The sequence below is a fragment of the Electrona antarctica genome, assembly GCF_951216825.1.
Source record: "Electrona antarctica genome assembly, chromosome: 5".
NCBI lineage: Eukaryota > Metazoa > Chordata > Actinopteri > Myctophiformes > Myctophidae > Electrona > Electrona antarctica.
Window position 1 is genome coordinate 49,734,715 of NC_136810.1, and position 22,283 is coordinate 49,756,997.

The window sequence follows — 22,283 nt, forward strand, 5'->3', positions numbered from 1 at the left end:
AGGTTATACAGTATATGGAATTTATAGAAAAAGTGTAGAGTATGTTTAAATGAACAAAAGCAAGGGAAAATAGATTTCATATCTATAAGTATAATGATAGATTATTATTCTAAAGCCAACTATAACATTAAACAACACAGTAGCAAACCATTATCATACTGTACTTTCAACTGTATTGAATTCTTTATTTGAAAAAACAAAAACAAAATACTTTGATGTTGATTTTAATTAGAACTTTGTAAAGTTATGACAAAACGTGTTGACTCTGTTACAACTTAATAAACTCAACACAGCTGATGAAAAGCGAATGGATTTTCTTACATCATCTTGTAAAAGTTCAAAGCCAATACGATAAATGACAACAGATAAATAGCTTTAAATGTATTTTTAAATATATAGTTACATAAATATATGAACAAAGTGATGACAAATCCTCTCTTATCCTGCCAAATTTCAAGCTAATGTTTGACTAAGAGCAAACTGTTAACCATTACGTCTAAACTGGAACTCTTTGTTTTCTTTTTACAGGTAAAAAATACCTGAGACAAAATTTGTATACAACTTCGTATACAACTTAATAGAATAACATCAAGTTAACAATGAATAGAAAACTCTCTGAAAGTGAGTATGCAATAATATTGCTAATTTAATTGTCATTGCGTCGCCTTTTGGGGATGCAGAGCCCCTCTGCGAAGAGCAACTCTTCAATTCTGGAAATCTGGACTCTGAGCACTCTGTGCTGATCTTCACTGCCCTGCTGGGAACTGGACGGAAACCTCTCTGATCCAATACCAGGAGCTGGACATGGGGCTGGTCCTGAGGTCTGGGTTCTGCTAGACCTTTGTAGTTTTAACCATTATATATTATTATACTGTCCTTGGTTGTAGTTGCACTTTATTTTTTAATATTATCTGGATCTTGTGACAATGTACATGTCTGTCTGTTCTTGTTTATGTATGTTTACTGTGTTTTTAGTTTGTTTTTTTAAATTATCTGCTGTAAAATGAATTGCCCAGTTTGGGACATACTAACACGGAGCCCGCCAGAACCGTAGTAACAGTAGGATTAAATTAAACGTCTAGCCCGCCAGAACCGTAGGCTACGTATTCCAGGGTTTATAATCTTTAATCCATGTTTTGATCAGATCGAATCGTTAGCTGCCGCTCGTTAGCATAACAGTAAAAGTGGGACAGTGGCCGAGGCCATTTTGAAGATGCGCCCATCCACTTGCAGTCTATGTGCTGCTTTCAACGGCCTGTATCTCCAAATCGGTGCAATGAATGTCGTTTCTGGTGAAAACAAGGTTTTTCAACGGCCGACAGCAGGTGCTGTGATACTCGCGGTCGGGTTTTTCCACCACCGACCGAGAGAACAACAACCGGTGAAGACACCACACACAGCATTTTGTCATTGTAACATCCGGTTACGGACTTTTGGCTCTACAAAATAAGGGTTGCGCGCGATAAAACCTTGGCAATGCACGATAGATAGATGAATTCATCCTGGCGGCCAGACGGCTAATAAACTTGACCTTGACCTGTTGTACAGTTAAGGGGTCACTAGAGCGGTGCTCAAATCCTGTGAATGGACTTACCCTCCTCCAGTCTGCCATGACTTTCTGCTGGCTGGGCTCGAGGAGATGGGACCTGGAGCTGACTCTGTTGATGGGGCAGCTTTGCTCTCCTAGACAGAGGTGACAAACAACACCGCTGCACTTCCATTTTTTTTTTTTTTGCATGCCTCAGGAAACAAAAAAATCACACCTGTGTGAACTGAGTGGTGCAACTCCCCCCTATCTCACTAGATATCTCTCTCTCTCTCTCTCTGTTTCTGGCACAACAGTGCCACTTTTGCCCCTACTGGTACTCTACATTGGGACATAGTCCTATAGTCAGTCCCATAGTCCCATAGGGACATTGCTGTACCTTGGAGTGGTTGCACCACTCAAAAAACTTGTTCAGCAATAGAGATATTAGTCTGAAAACAAAGACAGAGCAAGATGGAAACAAAGCAACACTTTGTTTGCAGTAAAAAACAAAAAGGCTCACGCCATTCATTATCATTTGTTCATGTATCCATGACATACTGTACATATATCAGTTTTATCTCATGCTCGCAGCACATTGCAGCCTTATCTCTCTCTCAAACGCCAGCACCTGGATCTTATAAAAGTGAAGAGTGACAGTTTGCGGTGATGGTGACAGAAGAGGGAATGAGCGCGTGAGAGTATAAAAACCGAATGAAGGAACTCGGAAAAGGAGAGGAGAGAGAGGATGGAGAAATTGAGCGAGAAAGAGAATGATGATGATGAGGTGAGAAGGAGAGAAAAGAGAACCTCAAGACTGATAGAGTGACTTAACCCATTTTGGGCGGGAACCCCTTTTGGTGTTTTAAAGCATTATGTTATACTTTTGGCTATTGAAAAATAGCAGATCTTGTAGAACTTGTAGGTCTGCTATTTTTGAAAAATCGTGAAAATGTGCCTCAAATCTGATTATAACTCAAATATTTGCTTCTGGGGGGTCTCTGGAACAACATATTTTCAGATGGGGGGGGGCGGAGGCATATTACATTTTTGGGGTCCTTGACATGAAATATTGAGCACCACTGATACAGAAACTGTAAGGTTTTTCAGAAAACTGTCAGGATTTTGAAGACATTTTTTTAAATTTCGACATCAGTCCAAAATGACTTAAGGGAGAGAGGAGCGGTAACAAAGTGCCATTAGGCACTTTTGTTTTCACAGCCCATTCATTCTGTCTGTCTGGCCCCGCTGTGAGAAGTGTCTACCGTATGTGCTGAGCGTATACTGTACATGAACCACAGTACGTCGTTTCACTCCACACTTGATTGAGCATATCTTCCATGTGACGCTCTGGGCTTTCAAAACCTCTCTCAGATACAGTATACATATCCCAGAGGTCTGTTACAGTTATGAGGAAACCTTCAGGTCACCCTCACCCTTCTGCACATTTTGGAACCGGGGGAAGAAAAACCCTCTATTTCTTCTAGGTGCTTCTCATAAAAAGGATGACATGTTGGGTCGACACAAAACATTTGTTAAGTTCATGTATGCAAATTTCCCCAGGGTCCGTTCTGATTATGGAACTCGGCATCAGTGGAATGGATATGCTGGTTTTGATTAATTGATTGCCTGAGTCCTGTGGTGGGAGTTCTGCTCTGGTTTTGGTGAATATGAAGTAGTTCCGGTCATTTGGTTCGGTCACTGGGGGCCACTTATGAAAAATAAATGAATCCACAAAACTATTGGATTGTTGACCGGCTATTTCTTTCCATCATATAGCGCAACTTTCGTTCAACTGTGACCCCTCTGTTATCATGGAACTATTGTTTTGTGCTGTTGCTGGCGTAGTGATAATGGACACAAAACTATACAATACTATACAAAAAAACAGTTCCATGTGACAGATTGGTCAAAGTTGAACGAAGGTTGCTCTATATGGTAGAAATAGGTCAACAATACAAAAGACACTGGTTTTGTAGATTCATTTATCATTAATGACATGACATGACATGACAATAAAACAAAACCAGACCAGAACTCAATCAATTAATACCTGTACAACAACTATATTAATGGAAAGTATTATTTTCCTACAGCTTTATGTCCAAAAATCTGAACTAACCCTTTAACCCATTTTGGGGTGGGAACCCCTTTTGGTGTTTTAAACATTATGTTATAATTTAGCTATTGAAAAATAGCAGATCTACAAGCTCATAGCGCGCCACCGAGTGGCGCGCTACGAGCTTGTAGGTCTGCTATTTTTGAAAAATCGAAGAACGACGGACATAGAAACAGCTTTTTCAGAAAACTGAGGTCAAAATGGGTTAAAAAAAGTCTCATTCCCTACAGTTTGGTCCAATAATATCCTCTGGGACTGTACAGTATGTTCATACACATCTCCGTGAGCAGCACACTGTGGCCATTTCCTGCTGTTCAGCATCAAGCTCTAATGGAGAATAATGCTGTGGCTTTAGCCTGATGAAATGCATTTGGACACTGAAGTGAAATGGAAGCACTTGAACAGTTAGAATTCATTTATCTGCATAGCTATGAGCTTACCTCATAGAATGAGGAACTTTTCTGAGTCAGGGAGACAGGGGCTGCAGGCAGGCATGTAAGTCATCAGCACTGCTGTGTTTTGTGAGCCATCAACTTTGGGGCCGATTTCAAATTTGCGGCTGGGGTTTTGGTGGCGTACATGTGTGAGGGTGTAATATGATTTGTCCATTGCAAATGTATTCCACAGATGCACTTTCTGGGCCACTTAGGTTCTTTACATTGTTTTACATACGTATGTGACCACCTGGATTCAAACCTAGGTGTCCCGCATGGGAAAACAAACATGTGACGCTCATCCACAGGGGGATCCTCTCAAGGGAGACATTAGGCTTCTGTTCTTCAGGCAGGGATACTGTGCTAAACCACGTTGCAGCAGAATTGTCTGCATACTGGTAAAGCATAGCTTATTGCGAACGCAGTGATTGCGAACGCAGTGAGCACTAACTATGAGACCTAGCAGAACATGTCTGTGTGTCTGTCTGTGTGTGTGTGTCACACTGTAACACCACCCGCCCGCCACCAGAGACACACACAAAACTTAACTTAAAAAAAAACTTAACTTAAAAAAAAACTTAACTTAAAAAAAAACTTTAAAAAAACACACACACGCACGCACACACACATACACACACACTAAAAAAGAACTTAAAAAAAAACACACAAAAAAAAAAAAAAAAAGAGAACTTAAAAAAAACCTTATAAAAGTACGTAATTTATTCTAATTGTTGTTATTGCAATTTACGAGCTGCATTCGCTTCCCGCGTTCGCGCGTCTTACTTGTTATCTGTATCTCTACGTTTGGAACGAGGCGTGAGATGAACACCACAGAGCCTGACTGGGTGGTGCTGAACTAACCGTCTCTGGTTTCGCTGTCTCTCTGAAAGTGTTTCTGACGGCCTTCCACTCTCCATGCTGGTCTCTCTTGATAGATGCTGCTGGAAGCGCTGAGACACTGGGAGCATTCAGCAGGTCTGATACTCTGCTAATCACCAAGGGCTCTGAGAGGAATGAGGTGATGTGAAACAGTAAGAAGAAGGCAGGGATGAATGATGAACGATGGTCTATAAAAATACAGACATGACTAGCATCACATACTGTATTCCCCTCGGCACATGCTGACTGTTCGCTGATGCTTTGCCCCCAAAAGACACTGTTTGGAAAGTCCCATGTGCAACATCTTAATATCTACTATATCCTATATACAATTGAAAACGTGTGCCCAAAACGCTGCACAGGAACAAAAGGCACTAGCTACTACGTCACTGACACACTGCAACACACACTGCAACAACCCACTAAACACACTAACACGTCACAGACTTACCCTCCGCGTCGATCCACGGCTATCTCCTCATGTCGCGCAGCACGGCCACACTCAACATCACGCGCGTAAAAATTGTCATTGCACTGCCACTAAAGCCGCCTCACGTCCAGACTCACAAACAATGAGTAAATAAACACACACACAAACACGCCACAAGCACCGACACCCCCGCCTAATTTGTTGCCAGGTCTATGAAAACAAGCCCAGAAACAATGCCATTCAACACGCTACTTACAACTCGCTTACAATTCGCGGACCTGGCAACACTGCATCCTGTTTTCCCATTGGCTACGGTTGCTACAACACGCATTTGCACTGCATGCTGGGAGCAACACAGCTTAATGTAGGGGTCACCGATTGCTGTGCTACATCCCCCTCATGTTCTCACCACCCCGTTCGGCTACACCACACACACTAACCTACACAATTCTCCACATGCAACACAGGGCCCTTATTGGCTAGCCCCCTCACATGGCGATCCCCACGCTGCAAAACACAGGGCAGCCAGCCACACACACACACACACACACACACACACACACACACACACACACACACTCATTCTAACTTGGATGGACAGCGCCGCGATTACATACACAGTTTATCATACGTCCTCTTTTGGGGGCCTGTCCGGCCACTCCGGGTGGTTTTATAAATCCCTTCAAATGTCCGGGGTTTTACACGTATCGCCTGTAGTGTATCGCTACGCTCACAGACCATTCACACCAATGTGTATTACAATGCACGTTCAATGGTTCGTAGTGGAAAAACACTGTGAGAGGTGGACTTTCAGCCCGAACCCCGGAATGTGTATTCTTCATAACTCTGCATGCGCTGCACGCTGACACCACTACCACTGGTCCCGACCGCAGATCAGAGAAAGGCTCGCTGGCTGCTCCGCTGTCTGCAGATAGACAGACAGCGGAGAACTATCTCATCATTGACATGCAGAAACAGTAGGCTGCTGTTTTCTTAGCTTTGTGACTGACCAATGACAAGCACATTGTATTGTCTGCAAAGGAACTATGTGTCTGTCCCAAATACAAGTTCTGTCCTGCAAGCCCATGTCATGTCAACACAGACAAGGCAGCTGTGCGCGCGGTGAGTCCTGCACATTATAATGACCCAATATTATTTTGTACAACCTAGCAAAGCATAAGATATGATGGTTTGGAGAATAGGCTGGTCTCTCTTTTTACAACAGATAAGCCATTGCATACAGGTTCTCAAACTTTTTAATTTCAAGGACCCCCATAACTCTGAGAGTCAAACCAAATGGACCCATAAGAGTCCCATTTCATTCCATTTCTACAGTATCACAGTTAAAAGTCACAAAAGACTCCATTTGGTTACATTTGTACACTCTCACAGTTACAGACCTGTAAGGGTCCATTTGGGTCCATGTGTTACACTCTCAGAGTTACAGACCTATAATGGGTCCATTTGGAACCCCCTCAAGGAACCATGAGGGTCCCTGGATCACACCTTTCAGAGCCACTGCTTCAAATAAATACATAACTAATATAGAGCATATTTGATCCATTTATTGTTAGGCTATAGATTCTTTTGACATCTCAATTTCACAGAACCGCCCACGCACGGCACATGCACGACGTGCACGACGTGCACGTGCATGTGCACATCCACATCCACATGCACGCGCGCATGTGTCCTCTTTTTGGTAATTCAGAATATGGTATGCCTACACAGTTAAAATAATGCAAACACGCAAATCGCACGAACGACTGCGTCGACACCTGGCGTGGAACAAACGGGACGAACCGAGGCGCATATATGGATCACAACAACAACACTACACGCGCGCGCGCGCACGCGCACGCGCTGCAACACAAAACAGCTGCATAAAACGCGTGTCACTGTGGACTTCTGTATCTGTGGACTTCTGTATCGCAACGCGGGGCAACGCAACTCTGGGATGAGCGGGCCGAAGGCCCGCGAAATTCTAGTACTAGTACATATCTAAACAACAATGGTTGCTTTTTTCATATAAGTACTGTATATGTAGGGGACTTAATATTAAACGTTTTGAAAAGGTGACTTTTACAGGTAGCCGAATGGACTTGCAGTGATGACATCACGGCTGGAGGAATAGCTTGTTGTATACAGTGTATACGCTACTGAACTCAATAGTATACTTGGTACAATATTGAGCAATACAAATATAGTGTTTGCCGAAATTTCTACTTTATTTCTACTTCTCTATATTTGTCTGAGCATTTTTCAACATGGAAACGATTATGATGATTATGCTAAATCAATGCGATTGTCTCAAATAATTGTGATTATCTTAAATAATTGTGATTATCTTAAATAATTGCGATTGGACGATTATGTAATAATTGTGACAGGCCTACAGGTATATATGCTCTGAACCCTCACCTTTGTTCTGCTTGCCTCTGAGGAACATGGGTATTGCGAAGGGAGAATGTTGTCCATGGAACCCAGCTGCAGGACCTCTGGGACTCAGCTCAGACATAGATGAACCCTGGATTATAGGCTGTGCAAATGATAACAACCACTTTCACTCAGGCGTCGCTATTTTGGCCACGGTCATAGGTGAGAATGTTCAAACGTTTTCAAATTTCGTCACATTTGTTGTTCAATACACATAATATGCAATGTGTTATGAGCTCATGGATAGGCTACTTGCAAATAGTGGTTATAGCGTAGTCTAAATATTATCATATTATCAAATGTATTCATTTCCATCTCCTAACCATCCAATGTCCAACCGCCTCGTTAAAACCTGTTGATTCTGGATCAATGTTTCTGCTAGGTTTACTGTACCTGATTCAAGCCATGCAATCCTGAAGAATCAGAGCTATCTCTGGGGTTTACTTTCCTCTTCTGAGCTCTGGCCCATTCAAAAGATGACCTGCACTTCTTATTGCTGGGCAGAGAATAATCCATATCTCCAAACAACTCTTCTGCTAGAGGGCGCTCAGTGGATTCTGTGCTGTCAATCCCTGGTGAAGTGTCAGGGCCTGAAGGGTCTGGCATGTTCAAATTAATTTCATCTGGAGTGAACTGGGGAACTTCTGCATCCATTTTGATATGTTTCATGTAATGGTCACTTCCAGGTGGAGTAGAGGGTAGTAGAGGGTCTTTGCATAAGGGAGAGTCTTGATTGTTTGCTTCTTTCAGCATGGTGTTTCCTGTAGGCTGCTGTGGAATTACAATCACACGCTCATCACTGACATGTTTGTCACACGTGTCTTCAATGGCTTCACCGTCAGTGGTTGGGTCAGGTGGATTAGTGGGTTCTGACTGTGTTGGACTGACAGTACAGCCTGCTGATGTGATGTAGTGCTGCAGTGTACCACTCTGTGACTGATTCAGACTGGTAAAACCTGCTGTTGGACACGTTTTCTGGGATACACTCTTCGCGGCTTCATGTCTTCCTGTCTGGACTGCAGTGGGCAATGACAGTGACTCACCAGGAGGAGCGCAGGTCGGGATACTGCCATAAACAAGGGTTTGGAGCCCGTGTTGTTCTGTCAAACACTCTTTCTCCAGGTGACTTGCGTCATCGCTGATCTCAGTGCCAGTCTGACAGAGACTGTGTGAGTGCTTCGAGGGATGAGAGACAGACACTGATCTCTCATCGTTTTCCATAAGGTCAACAGCCTGTGGTACATTGCTCTCTCCGTCTCTGTGTTTGCTATCAACAGACGTCTGGGACGGTATCTCTCTCGCTGCGCATGACACTGACCTTCCTCCCTTCCTTTCTCTGTCCATCCCCCCTCCCTCCTCCTCCTCTCCATCTTCTCTCCTGTCTCCCTCTGCCACTCTATCTTTTGTCGTTTCTCTTTCATCCTTCCTGCTTTCGTCCATCACTGCGTCTACTGTTTGTTGTTCTGCATCGTCGTCAAAGAGCAGAGGGCTCTTTGACAAACCATCACTTGTTTCGCTAGCAATTCTTTGTCTCTCCTCTCCAGCACTTCCTTCTTTCCTATCCTCTTTTCCATTCTCATGCTTCCTACCGCCTTCTTCTGCATTCGTCCGTTCTTCTTGGAAATGGTCTACTGTACCGTCTTCTCCTTCGCTGCATTCTTCGCCCTGTCCGTCGCTCCCTCCTTCAGCCAGTAAGTCTGTAGCTCCGTAAACAGACCTGTTCTTGGGGCCTGATATAGATACTGCGGCCCTCGCAGCAACGCCATGTCCGCCAGTCAGGAGACCCACGTCAGACATGCACATGTTATTATGGGTCGAATCTGAGGCCAGCGAAGGGTTACTCTCCCTTGTTTTGGGGTTGAACATGTTGGCAGTGTGGTCATCTGTTGTCACAGGGACAGTTGGGGGACTGACTAGATCAGTAGTGCCAAGCGGGCTGGTGGATAGGATTGAAGGGTTTGACGATTCCCTGCATTGGGAAGGCTGGTCATGCCAGGAGCCTACGTGTTGAGAGCACATGGTACATTTTAGGCGTCTTTTCATTATGCATTTTCAGGCAAAAATTATGTTTTTTCAAATGGCAATAAAACAGCATAGGAACTTTAACCCGATTTTCTTCCTGCTGCGCATGTTGTACACTCAGATAAACCATTATGTAAAATAATCTCTAAACTGTGTGTCTGTGTTTATATTCAGTTGGCTGACCTCCTGGTCCTCCAGTGGCAGTGAACTTATCCACAGGCTCTGTGACAAGCAGACCGTCTGGGTCTCGGCTCTGGGATGGGGCCAAGCGCTGCAGCTCAGCCATCTCAGAGCTGGGGTTGGATTCACTGAGAAGTTCCTCTCCCTGTGTTCCATCTACTACAGGGAACAGTGGGGAAAAAATACTGTGTAGCTGACTGCAGTCTTGTATCTGTGTGAGGAAAAACAAAACAACAAAATTACATTTGACTATACTACAGAAGACTTTTTCCACTGTCAATACCAATCTCTGAGTGCTCGACCCTAACAGTTGATACAATATATGGTGCATTTGACCGATCAATAGATTTGGCATCCTGGACAATAATGACACAAATTTTGGTGGTGGGCTGCTTATCAAATTCAGATCTGTGATATTCTGTTTTATGCTTGCCTAATTTGCATCCATATAAATGCATCAATATAAATGCATTTCTACAACACTCAGAAGAATAGACTACAGTACACCACATTTTGTAATTAACCTTTTTACAAACATACAATACATAATTACGACAGATGAAAGGTCTTTATAGATTTACTGGTGACCTGGTAGAGTGCTATCGGAGAGGGGTTCACACAAGCTGTGTCCATGTGGAAGCCAACCTCGCTGCTTTGTCCTGCGAAGTAAAAACAAACCAGCATATAGTGTGAGTGGTATGATGCTAATTTTACAGGCTATATATATATATATTCCATGCACATTGAAATCACATTGAAATGTGTATGAACGATCTGCTTTCAATGACAATAGTCAAAAAGCAAAAGGCTACAAAATCACTAATGGCCCCTACACACTGTAGGAGTTTTAAAGTTGTCGGCGAGTCATCCGATCGTTATGTATTTCACACTACAGGAGTATTTTTTTTAAATCGGCTTATCTTTGTGGCTTACACACTAAACGATTGATCGCCGAACAGGGATCACACACTGCAAGAGCTCACCAAGTTGCGATCCAGACCCGATACATATAGTCTACATGATCTACATCATTTGTTTTTTACTCCAATTCATTTTGACATCTCACGCACGTGTGACGTGCAGGATACCGTGATACCGTGATACAAGCGCGAGACCGACACAGGGCGTCCCCCCCCCCCCCCCCCCTCTCCCTCTCTGCACGCCACACACACTGGAATAGCCAGGCTGCACAGGGCGAAATGTTTGTGATAGCGCGGGGCAGGACACGGGACGTTAAATCTTGATCTTCATTAAATAACTCTGTCTCTCTCCGTGTCGCTCGCGCGCACGCACACACACACACACACACACACACACACACACACACACACACACACACACACACACACACACACACACACACACACACACACACACACACACACACACACACACACACACACACACACACACACACACACACACACACACACCTGCACTGTTGATTCCGATGCAGTTTCAATATTATTATTCAAGTGAAATGTGTTGGTTTTATAGACTACATTGCGCTAATATAGCTACCAATATGTACGACACAGGGATTTACCCAAGGAATAAAGGATATTATCATGATCATCTATCGATACAGCTAGACAGACAGACAGACAGACGGAGTCAGTGAGTGAGCACAGCTGTCCTGTGCTCTCATTGGCTGTAATACAAGCCTTCTCGGTGTGCGGTCGCAACCCTGTTCATACTGTACGATGTCGTCGGCGAGAGAGCCAAATATCAAACCTGCTAGATGTTCAGAAACAGTCGGGACGGCGTCGGCGAGCGCTTTTATCAGCACTATATCTTCTCGCAGAGCCTTTCACACAGTGAGCAAAACCTCGGCGATCAAAGCCCGATCTTGCGTCAGATCGGGGGTTTTGTCGACGAGCGCCAAAAATGCTCCCCGACAGCATAATCGGAGCAAATATCGGGCAGTGTGTACGAGCCATAAAGAGAAAATTATGATGGTGACAATAACCAAATATTACACCTGTCACGTCTGCGTCCCCCATGTCAGTCTTTGATTCCATCGGTTGATGCTTGGTGTTCATGTCACAGCACTCGTCAGGGACGTCCACTGACTCACTGCGAAACTGTTTGTCTTCTGTTATAATACTCTGATTCTCCTTCGCGAGATCCAACCAACTCTGAAAAGCAGACCAAGATTTGTATTGAGCCAACAGGCCTGACAAAATTAGTGGTTTTTAGGTGATTTGTATTTTGTATGCCCACTATACAGTACTGTACAGTATGTCCAGCTCTGTCTTACAGTCAATTTAGTTTTAACTTTTGACTTGCCCCGAGCAAAAGGACAACTGCTGAATATTGTGCTCACACATTTTTAGCACATTCATCGGATTGCAGTGATTTTTGGTGGAAAACGTTGCAATGCCTTGTGTGCTTATCACTACCAATTGTATGTAATATGGCCATTTGTGATGTTATAGTGCTGCTGGACGGGGAGATGGGTTGTACAATGTTCTGGCTACTAAACATTGTGTAATGAACTAATGATAAGGGGACGAGGGCAGGGTGCAAAAGCTGACCAAATATTTTAATTTCATAACTGTGAAAGAAAACCCAGGACCATTTTATGGTTCCCGAAGAATCCCCATATACCTGCGCATACAGTATAAACAGTATGTACCTCAAGTTCAATGTGTTTCTGATGAAGTAGGTCTTGCTGAAGACTCTTAGCAATCTCCTGCAACACGGTCTTCTATCAAATACACACACACACACACACAATAAAACAAGTTAATACACAATAGATATATTAATGTATATATATATATATTTTTTTTAATGTTTTTTTTTTGTAGCTTTCGCCTTTATTTTATATATTTTATGGAGGGACAGACAGTAGGCTGACAGGAAATGGGGAGAGAGATGGGGGGGAAGACATGCAGTAAAGGTCGGGAGTCGAACCCGCGGCACACTGCCAGACTAATCCACACTTGGATTACCAGCCAAGGTGCCTGGACCACTGAGCCATGGCCCAGGCCAATGTATATATATTTTAACCAGTTGAATCCCAGCATCCATATTCTGGGGGGAAACATTAGCCAAACATTGCTGATCTACAACTTGCTGACACAGTGTGAGCTTGTAGATCGGCTATTTTTGGCGAAGAGGTGTAGAGTGGAAGACAAGCGGTCCAAGTAGAGAGCCAACTCAGGTTTAAGTATTGAGGGTTTAACTGCAGACAGTGCAGGTTCATGTGTTTTTGGATCAAAACACTATCAAGGAACTCTTTCTTTTCCATTCAATCTATTCAACCTAACATGACTATGTTTTAATTTGTTTTAAATGGCACCAACTTTGTTCTCACGGTTCTGTACTTTCTCTGCTGTACGTACCTCTCTCTCCCAGGCCGCCTTGGAGGTGGCGTACTCCTCCATCAATCCAGCCATCCTGTCTTCTGTTACCCCACACTTCTCTCGCATCGCCTCGTGTTCCCGTTTAAGGGCCTGTCGTAAAATTAATCACCCAGAGAATTTTTAATGCAATACTAAATTTTTATGTGCTTATTTAACCTGAACAGAAGGTCCTAAACAGGGCAGAGAGAGAGGGAGAGAGAGAGAGAGAGAGCTTGCTAATACAAATCAGTTGGGTTGTGTCATGTTAATAATGATTTTAATAAATGAATGAATATGTGAATTAAAATGAAAAAGGGGTGTGGAGAGAAGAGTAAAGGGACATAATAAACAGCGTGGCGGTAAACGGAGAGTAAACACACTATCATTCAGTTGCGGAGCCGTCTGTATATATGCACTAATGTGCATAACGAACGCCATCCGTCACATTTATGGGCAGAAAAGGCAGCCATCATTTATTCTTGTCCTTTTATGAATTCCCTCTTCAATCATTCAAACAGGGCCTGAAAACTACTGTATGTGTGAAAAGCGGTAGAGTAGTGAGTGTTAGGTGAGACTAAAGGTACGCTGGTACGTTGTTTTTTTTTGCTGCGTTTCACGGATCTGAAAGTAGTAGGTTAACACTATAGTTAACACTAGCTGTCAGCCTGTCAACCAATACCCCACTAGACCCCACTAGACAGCTGTGGAAAATTGATAAAATCGTAAAAAAAACTTTATTCGGACGAAATATCCGGCGGCAACGTGATTGACATAAAGTGAGATCGATTTTTCCTTTTATGTTCTCAGAAACTCGCTCCGATATTCGGCCGAAGAAAATACGCACGCAGTGTGCAAACACCTTTAAAATACGTGTGTGCTGTGGAGTGTGGAACAGTTTTTGACCGAAAATGCAATGATACAAAAGTGCCATCATAGCCGCAATTTATCTCATAGCACAAAGTGTAAAGGCACCTTCTGTGATAAACCATTTTCAAGTTACAAATGAAAATATACACATTTGTGGGAGTGTACTGTGCATATAGATTGTGAAATGCTCCAAACAGTAGTATTATAACCGTCTGTCTGCATTTTTCCTTTTATTTGTCCAGAAACTGACCTCGTACTCCTCTCTGTGTGTCTCCAGTTCCAGTTCTACTCTGCTCACTGCCTCGGTCTGAGACAACAGCAGCTTCTGCGAGTCCTTCAGGGCCCTCATTATCTCCTGCATGCATATGTAGCACACACCACACACACACACACACACACACACACACACACACACACACACACACACACACACACACACACACACACACACACACACACACACACACACACACACACACACACACACACACACACACACACACACACACACACACACACACACACACACACAAACTTGATGCGAGTTTTCACATTTTCCCATGTAAGTGGATGGGTAATTTTAATGCACTAATAAATTCATTATTAATCAATAATTTGTTAAAGTGAAAAAAGAGCTTCATCAAGACCTCTGTAATATTATTATGGTCAATGCCTGTGTGAAAAGTCGGAGCGATTGGTGCAGGCAGTGAGGAGCTACGACAGTGTTTCAGACATACAGACAGACAGACAGACAGACAGACAGACAGACATTGAGTGAATTATATGATGATGATGATGATGATGATGATGATGATATCACAGTGCCAAAATAGATGGCAGAAGAATAGGGAGACAAACTAAATGGTCAAACCATTCGTGTATTTTGACTACATACTGTATACAATGTGGTGAACTTCACACTTTACCTGCTTTTCTGCTTGTTCTGTAGAAATGTGCTCCTGGAGGTACTTGTTCATCTCAGTCTCCTAGAAATGTGCAAGAAATGTAGAGGAAATCATGAACCAGCTAAACATGAACCATCCCAAACACAGCACTCCAGAATATAGTATGTGCAACCACATTGGGAATATCAAACAAGCTCCGGTCTCAAATTATTTAAAACTGTACAATGTGAATTTTCTTTCATTCTGTCGAACATCATCCTGGAGAATGGTTCAGATCGTGTTATTCGGGATCTTCATATCAATGTTTCTAAAATACCTTAAAGCAACACTATGTAACTTCACACTTCTACCCAGGCTTTGAAGCCGGTTTCCTGCTCAAGTGCTGACATTTTTACCACTGAGCTAATAGATGCTTCTGATCAGTAGTTGCTTCTGATCAGACTGAATTAAATACATGCAATTCCTTTTGGGAAGCATAGACCCTCAAGGCAAGCCTATTTTAGGCTGGTCCAGTGCATCTTGGGAACATAACTGGTACCAGCTCTTTAGAAAACAGAAAACACATTTTCAGGTCAGGATACCAATTTCAACTCCAAATAAATAAATAAATAAAACAGGTGAAGTAAACTCAATTGGAACACTAAAATAAATGGGTGACCCACTTGAAAATGTTTCTTCTGATTATTAAAGAGCTGGAAAGATGGGGACACCTTTTATCAAACTTTTAACGAACTAACAAAACTTAGGTTGAACTCAAACACGACCCATTATTATTATTATCGACTCCATTTACCATGAGAAGCCTCTGCTGAAGTTGCTGTACATGTTGTTCTCTGGCTAAATTAATGTTGTTCTCTGAACATGCCAGTGATGACACCTTGCTCTTTGTCATCTTGTTTCTCAGGACCTGCAGCTCCTGGGATGAAAACACATTCAGAACACACTGTAATTCATAATAAAAAGCACCATCATTTATTAGTTTCATATTATTATATGTTCAACTTCAAGATAATCAATGGATAGTTATGTTAACATTACCAATGGTGTGGCTTTGGCTTAAGAGCACAAAAACAATCAAGTGAACAGGAGGCCACTGGAACACACTTTTCATGGTGTACAGTATACAGGAGAATACTTATACATTTACTATGAAAACGTGCATTTCCGGACGTCCGTCACCCCACGTCTCCATATATGGTCATGCCTCGTGACATCACGTGACATCATCAGGGACGGAGATCCCTGATGTCATCAATATTAAGCCCGTACATGGGAATGCCCATATATGGAGATCCCTGATGTCATCAATATTGGCCAGCAACTCTACATCTGACCTCAAACCCTTAGATCTCCATATATAGAGCTGACTTGTTCTGACATTGAATATGTCGATCCTTCCCCATCCATCCTTCCTCTTCGATGTCCCCTTTTGACTGATACCTGTCCATTCAAACTCTAGACGGGCCCGCCCCAAAATAGTACCGGTGAAAACTAGAGTTCTCAACAGGCCCGAAGATTAAGGCCCGTCCCTATCTGGGCCCTCAGTAAACCCTGTACACTCAAGACACTGCCCCCGCTGCCACCCATAGATCTCCATATATGTAGCCGATCTGTTCTGACATTCCATATGTTGATCTGACCTCATCAAACCCTGTACACTCAAGACATATATGGCCAGTACAGAATTCATTCCATATGTTGATCTGACCCCCCATGCCAAAGCACCAGCGCTCGCCCAGCAGTCTGCCGTCACCCAGGCGGATGCGTGCACGTGATCTCGGTCGCTTCTCGCCCTCAGGGCGTCTTACTGGTAATAATAATAATAATAATAAAACAAAAAAGCCTACAGGATGAAATGTGAGTAGGAAAGAATAAAATCTCCATTGTAATGCTTTCTCACAAACCTGCTTCAGGGAGATGATGGTTGTTTCTAATTTCGTATTCACACATTTCACAGACGTCAGTCTCTTGTTAACTGTCATGGCCTCATTAACTGTGAAAGATTATACAAAAAAACACAAATATGGGAATAATGAACATACTGTTGTCATTAGTTACAGATAGATCCAGAGTCGGTGGGGCTGGTACCTACAGAAAACCCTTAATAACATGAACCCCAAATCAGTACCATTCTTTTCCAGTTTCTGGTGGGCTTCTTTGAGCACGGCACACTGTCTGGACAGAGCTCCAAAGCGTTTCTCCACCTCTCCCAGCTGGTTCAGGTGGCTGTCCTTTGATTGGCTCTGCAAGGCTAACTTCTGCTCCTATATGGAATAGTAGTAAATGATGGATGAACAATGCTTTGATGAGTAAAGTACAAAAGAATATGACAAACATACTAATGCTTTATGGTCACTACCATACAGTAGACACTACTACTGATGGCCAATGCTTTTCATGGGACAAATCCCTGAGGATATTAAAAGAAAAGAATGATGAAATGTGGGAAAAGAACATAAGATAGACTAAAGTGGAATACAGAAAACAAGCACATTATTTGTGATGAGCTGCGACCAGCTACAGTATAGGTTTGCCTAGATTAGAGGTTAGAATAAAGTACTTACATGACCATACAGTTACGTACACAGTCTGCCGTGTCTTTTAATACATTAGGATCCATTTTGAGTGGCTGAGTGACTAATACTAGCTGCTTGGTCAGAGCTAAAAACAAAAACTGCTTCTACTCTTTAATGGAAAAGATCAAAGCAGAAGCAATTGCATAATTCTCTGGATAAGCACCAAGGAAGTAGCACATGGTTTGATGTCAAACATAAAAGACAGCAGTGAAAACAGTTATGGTGTGAGTGAGAGGACCTTTGTTTAACATCGTGGCCAGTGGCTGTCTTTCTCCCTGAGATAACGGAACCAACTCAGCGCATGCCTCAAAGCGCTTTACTGCTCTTCTTCACCACCATTATTGTTTGATTGTCTGTATCAAGCACATTCTTTTCTCCTCTTTCTCACTTTCTTCCTCACTCCCTTCACTCTCACTCCCTTCTCTCCCCCATCTCTCTCTCTAGCTCTCTCTCTCAAACTACGCCATCCCTCGCCAACTCTCTCCCTTCGTTGAGCCCACTGTTATGTGAAGAAGGTTAAACCGAGCGAGGCCCAGTTATAAAATATTTTAATAGAGATATTTTCTCTGCTGTGCTGGCAGTTCAAGTGTCACACACTCCCTATCCGTTACTCCTGATGAGCTGTTCCGTCCAAACCGTCCCTCCTTTGCGCCACCCCTCGCTCCCCTCATCCTCCTCCTTTAATTTCTCTCACTCCCACATGTCCTCCGTCAACAATTTGTATAATTAGAAAAACCTTCCTTACCAGTTCACTTAATTTCTTCTCCAAACTGTACTTGAACAACTGTAAAAAAAAACAAAAAAAAAAACAGTTTATGAGTTTATTATAATTCTTAATCCAAGAATTACAATGTCCGACTTATTTTTTATAGGTTTGGCTTTTTTCTATAGGTTACAATCAGAATAAATGCCTTAATTTGTCAATGTATCTACTGTATCCATGCTATTTATTTTTTAAATCAGATACAGAAAAAGGGAATGGTACTATAGTAGTAGTACCGTATGTCCACACAGATGTAACGCCAATTAATTAATTATGGCCTTCTTCATATACAGTAGAGTTAATATTCTTGCCCTGTGATTGTGTTCTGTTAGTTCATAAGCAGTGCGACCAAATTAGAAAAATAATATAGATACTGTGTGTGTGTTTGACTGTGTGTGTGTGTGTGTGTGTGTGTGTGTGTAATACATGTATGAATGTATGCCCGCACTCTACACTCTACTTAGGTTAACCAATAAATATACATGTGCCATTTATACAAAAAACATTATATTGATAACATTATCTCTGTCAACCAATTACATAATAACCAATTACTGAATATGTATTTGTAATATGAGCAAACATCTGCTAGGTGTATTACTGTACTACTCTGATTCTTTATTATACTACCACAAAAATCGGTTACTTTAACAAGATAAAATTGCAATGTTATTTGTTCAAATAAAATGAACTGCAATAACATTTTAATACAAATTAGGAGAACAATATATTTTTTTGTTATTTACCTAGAATGACATTAAATTGCTCTGATCCAAACGACCTCTTATTTGAGAATAAGTTAAATTAAGGGAATCCATCAGACCATGTCACGACAATGAACACAATAAGGCCTCGATTTAGCCGAGCGCTTCGGTGAGCGTCTCCCAGATAGAATATCAAAAACAGTCTCCATTGTCTCAATAACGTGACTGGGCCGTTAAAGTGCACCGGAGCGTGTGGATGGCGGTAGATCACCAGCGCAGTGTCAGGCTTAAAGAGTAACGCTCCATGACCCAGACGGTGTCAAGGCATACACACTAGTACACATAGTGTATGCCCTAGCCTAGCCTCTGAGGTCAGTCATGGGATTGCTGTTATTTAACCACTAATTCCTCTAGACTTAGTAAACTGGACCCGAGTTGGCTCTGTAGTTGAACCGTACTTATTACTTTACTCATTTTCGATGAATGCACTTTTCCTTGTTCATGTATATCGGTATGTTAAGGAAATGGGCCTACTGTGGGTGAAGAAGAAATGTGAGTTTTGGCGCACATACTGATGAACTGGTATGCACTTGGTTCACACTAATGTACCTGCAATGATTTCAAGTCTTCTTTCATGCTGTTGATTTCTTTCTCTTTTAGCTCAGCAGTAAGCTCATGTTTCCCCTGAAAGGTGATAATGTTTAGAATTAATTTAAACCGCCATAAAAAAGAAAAGAAAAAAAGGCACGCTGAAGAATAACAAATCATGTCCAGACTACACAGGAAATTCTTTGTAAGGCTAAAATTATGCAACTAAATTATGACTGAATTTACTACTCTATAAATATGAACTAAATATTATCGTGAAGATGGGCTTGACTTCATACCTTATCCTCCTCAACAGCTCTAACTTTGATCTGAAACTTGATGAAAGAGCAGGAAATTTGTCATATCCTTTTGAGGAAATCAAAGGTTACAGCTAAATATCAGACAGTACACACAAGTACACAATTACCTGCTTTTTAAGGTGGTTAAGTGCTTCTACATGCTGGTTTTCCATTGTTTCAATGCGGTTTTGTAACGATTCCTGCCAAAAAAATTGTTTTTACTCAAGTCAAGACTTTCAATTATTGCATGTTGCAGCTATTACAGTACCATATTTTACAAGCCAACAACTAAAAAGGAAACCTAGGACATACTAGGTCCATTCATACTGTACCTTCTGCCACTCTAGTTCCTGATTCTTCACTACTATCTTGCTGATCTGTTCCTCATAACGTGCCTCTGCATCCTGAAATATTGAAAAGACAGAGTTTGAAATGTATACAAAATGTACCTGACAAGTCACGACCCAACATAACCAAGGCAAAAGGTTAACGGCCTTGTTCACAATCGGTAACCTCTTCTTAAGACACCTGGTGAATGAAATAATAACATGGCAAATCAGTTTACACTGAGCAATAGATGGTACAGAGTGGTCCAGAATCCTCCTCCAACTAAACATGTTGTCTCCCTCTGTCTCCCAGCCCAGACCAATACATTTCTGGAGTTGAGCCTGAACTCCTAAGTTTCTCCAGCTCGTTCCTCCATAATCGTTCATAGAATCCTCCAGAAAGAGAGAGGGGAACATTAGAAGGGAGGCGATATCCGTGGAGAGCCATCCCTGTCCTCCCTCTCCCCCTGGAGAAGGCAGGTAAAAGTCAATTGCTTTTCTATATCCACAGGACTTTTTATGTGCATGTGGGAGTTGGTCAACTCAGTGAGTTTATTTTACAAGTTCCCATTAAACTATGCTACCAGCGTGGCACTGCACTGCACTGCACAAAAAAAAGTCCACAGAAGATAAAGCTTGTTATATTTCCATGGAGAAATAATTATTTTCTGTGTGTGTGTGTGTGTGTGTGTGTGTGTGTGTGTGTGTGTGTGTGTGTGTGTGTGTGTGTGTGTGTGTGTGTGTGTGTGTGTGTGCGCCCTCACAACTATACTTGTGAGGGCCAAATATCCCCACAAGTATATGACAATTTGAGATTCACGATGGTGCACGTCTCGCACCCACAGTATAACTAACGAACAAAAATGGCCTTTATATAATTTCCGCCCGTAGTAAAACCAACATGTGTGTGTGTGTGTGTGTGTGTGCATGAGAAAAAGGAACACTAAAAGGGGTTTATTATAGTCTGTGGTTATCAATTTAAATCAAAACGACTACCGCATAGAGCCACTACTATGCAAAGGTCTATATTTCTCAGTAAATCTGACTAACATCCTCAGATTTCTCTAATATAGTATGTGTATTTCATAACAATATGACATCTACTGGGTCACTGATTCCATGACTTGATAGTTTATGGCTCTATCACCAATAGTTTTTTGAAAGTATTAACTTGCGTGTTCAATACTGCGGCACAAATAACATTTAAAGGCATTTGGAATCCTGAAATATATTTTAGACTGGAATTATAACAGAAATGAAATAAATACATTATCAGTATTCCAATATTAACCTGAGGGCCACATTAAGTGAAGGTGGGGGCTGCATGTGGCCCCAGGGGGTCCTTGAGGGAGTTCCAGGGGGTCCCCAGCTACAAATGGAACCAAACGGGTCCATATGGTTCCATGTGTACACTCTCGGAGTTAAATTAACTTTGATTTTACAATATAAATTGGGGTCTCAGAGAAAGAAATGCCATTAAATGGGGGTCCATAGCCTAATGCATGTCAAACTGGGGGTCCTTGAAATTAAACAGAATCACTGCTAGAGCCGTAAAATTCTTCTCTTATGGGGGTCCCTGGAATATCTATTCAAATGGGGGTCCGCAGGCTAATTAGTGTCAATTTGGGGTTCCTTGACATGAAATAGTTTGGGAACCACTGTGCTACAGTATACAACACAAGAGGGAGTCCTCCTGTATCGAAGCAGGAGAACAAACACAGTGGAATTTGACCTGCCCAGGAATGTCCGGCATCATCATGACATCCTCTTGCTTCTTAACCTCTCCACCCAATAACATGCCACGGGTGCTACTTTGATAGTGCCCGAGGAGGATCACATCAATTTAATGTCTCGTGTTCACATCTCAGAAAACACGATCA

General features: G+C 42.3%; 1 protein-coding gene across 2 annotated transcripts in view; it reads right to left on the minus strand.

The window, feature by feature from the left end:
* Window positions 1–297: 297 nt before the first annotated feature.
* Window positions 298–22,283, minus strand: part of ccdc73 (coiled-coil domain containing 73) — a 25,431-nt gene continuing 3,445 nt past the window's right edge. The window contains exons 4-23 of one of the 2 annotated variants that reach the window (XM_079500777.1): window positions 20,410–20,481; window positions 20,206–20,277; window positions 20,078–20,113; window positions 19,800–19,874; window positions 18,469–18,507; window positions 17,276–17,411; window positions 17,052–17,140; window positions 15,941–16,063; window positions 15,169–15,228; window positions 14,493–14,597; window positions 13,376–13,486; window positions 12,664–12,735; window positions 12,007–12,163; window positions 10,614–10,684; window positions 10,029–10,236; window positions 8,217–9,823; window positions 7,809–7,926; window positions 4,940–5,082; window positions 1,595–1,683; window positions 298–839 (exon numbers count right to left, since the gene is read on the minus strand). In XM_079500777.1, the coding sequence (XP_079356903.1) occupies window positions 647–839; window positions 1,595–1,683; window positions 4,940–5,082; window positions 7,809–7,926; window positions 8,217–9,823; window positions 10,029–10,236; window positions 10,614–10,684; window positions 12,007–12,163; window positions 12,664–12,735; window positions 13,376–13,486; window positions 14,493–14,597; window positions 15,169–15,228; window positions 15,941–16,063; window positions 17,052–17,140; window positions 17,276–17,411; window positions 18,469–18,507; window positions 19,800–19,874; window positions 20,078–20,113; window positions 20,206–20,277; window positions 20,410–20,481 (3,576 nt within the window). In that variant the 3' untranslated portion in view covers window positions 298–646. Of the gene's footprint in view, window positions 840–1,594; window positions 1,684–4,939; window positions 5,083–7,808; window positions 7,927–8,216; window positions 9,824–10,028; window positions 10,237–10,613; window positions 10,685–12,006; window positions 12,164–12,663; window positions 12,736–13,375; window positions 13,487–14,492; window positions 14,598–15,168; window positions 15,229–15,940; window positions 16,064–17,051; window positions 17,141–17,275; window positions 17,412–18,468; window positions 18,508–19,799; window positions 19,875–20,077; window positions 20,114–20,205; window positions 20,278–20,409; window positions 20,482–22,283 lie in introns of those variants that run through there. The other variant, XR_013789977.1, reaches the window with a different exon arrangement.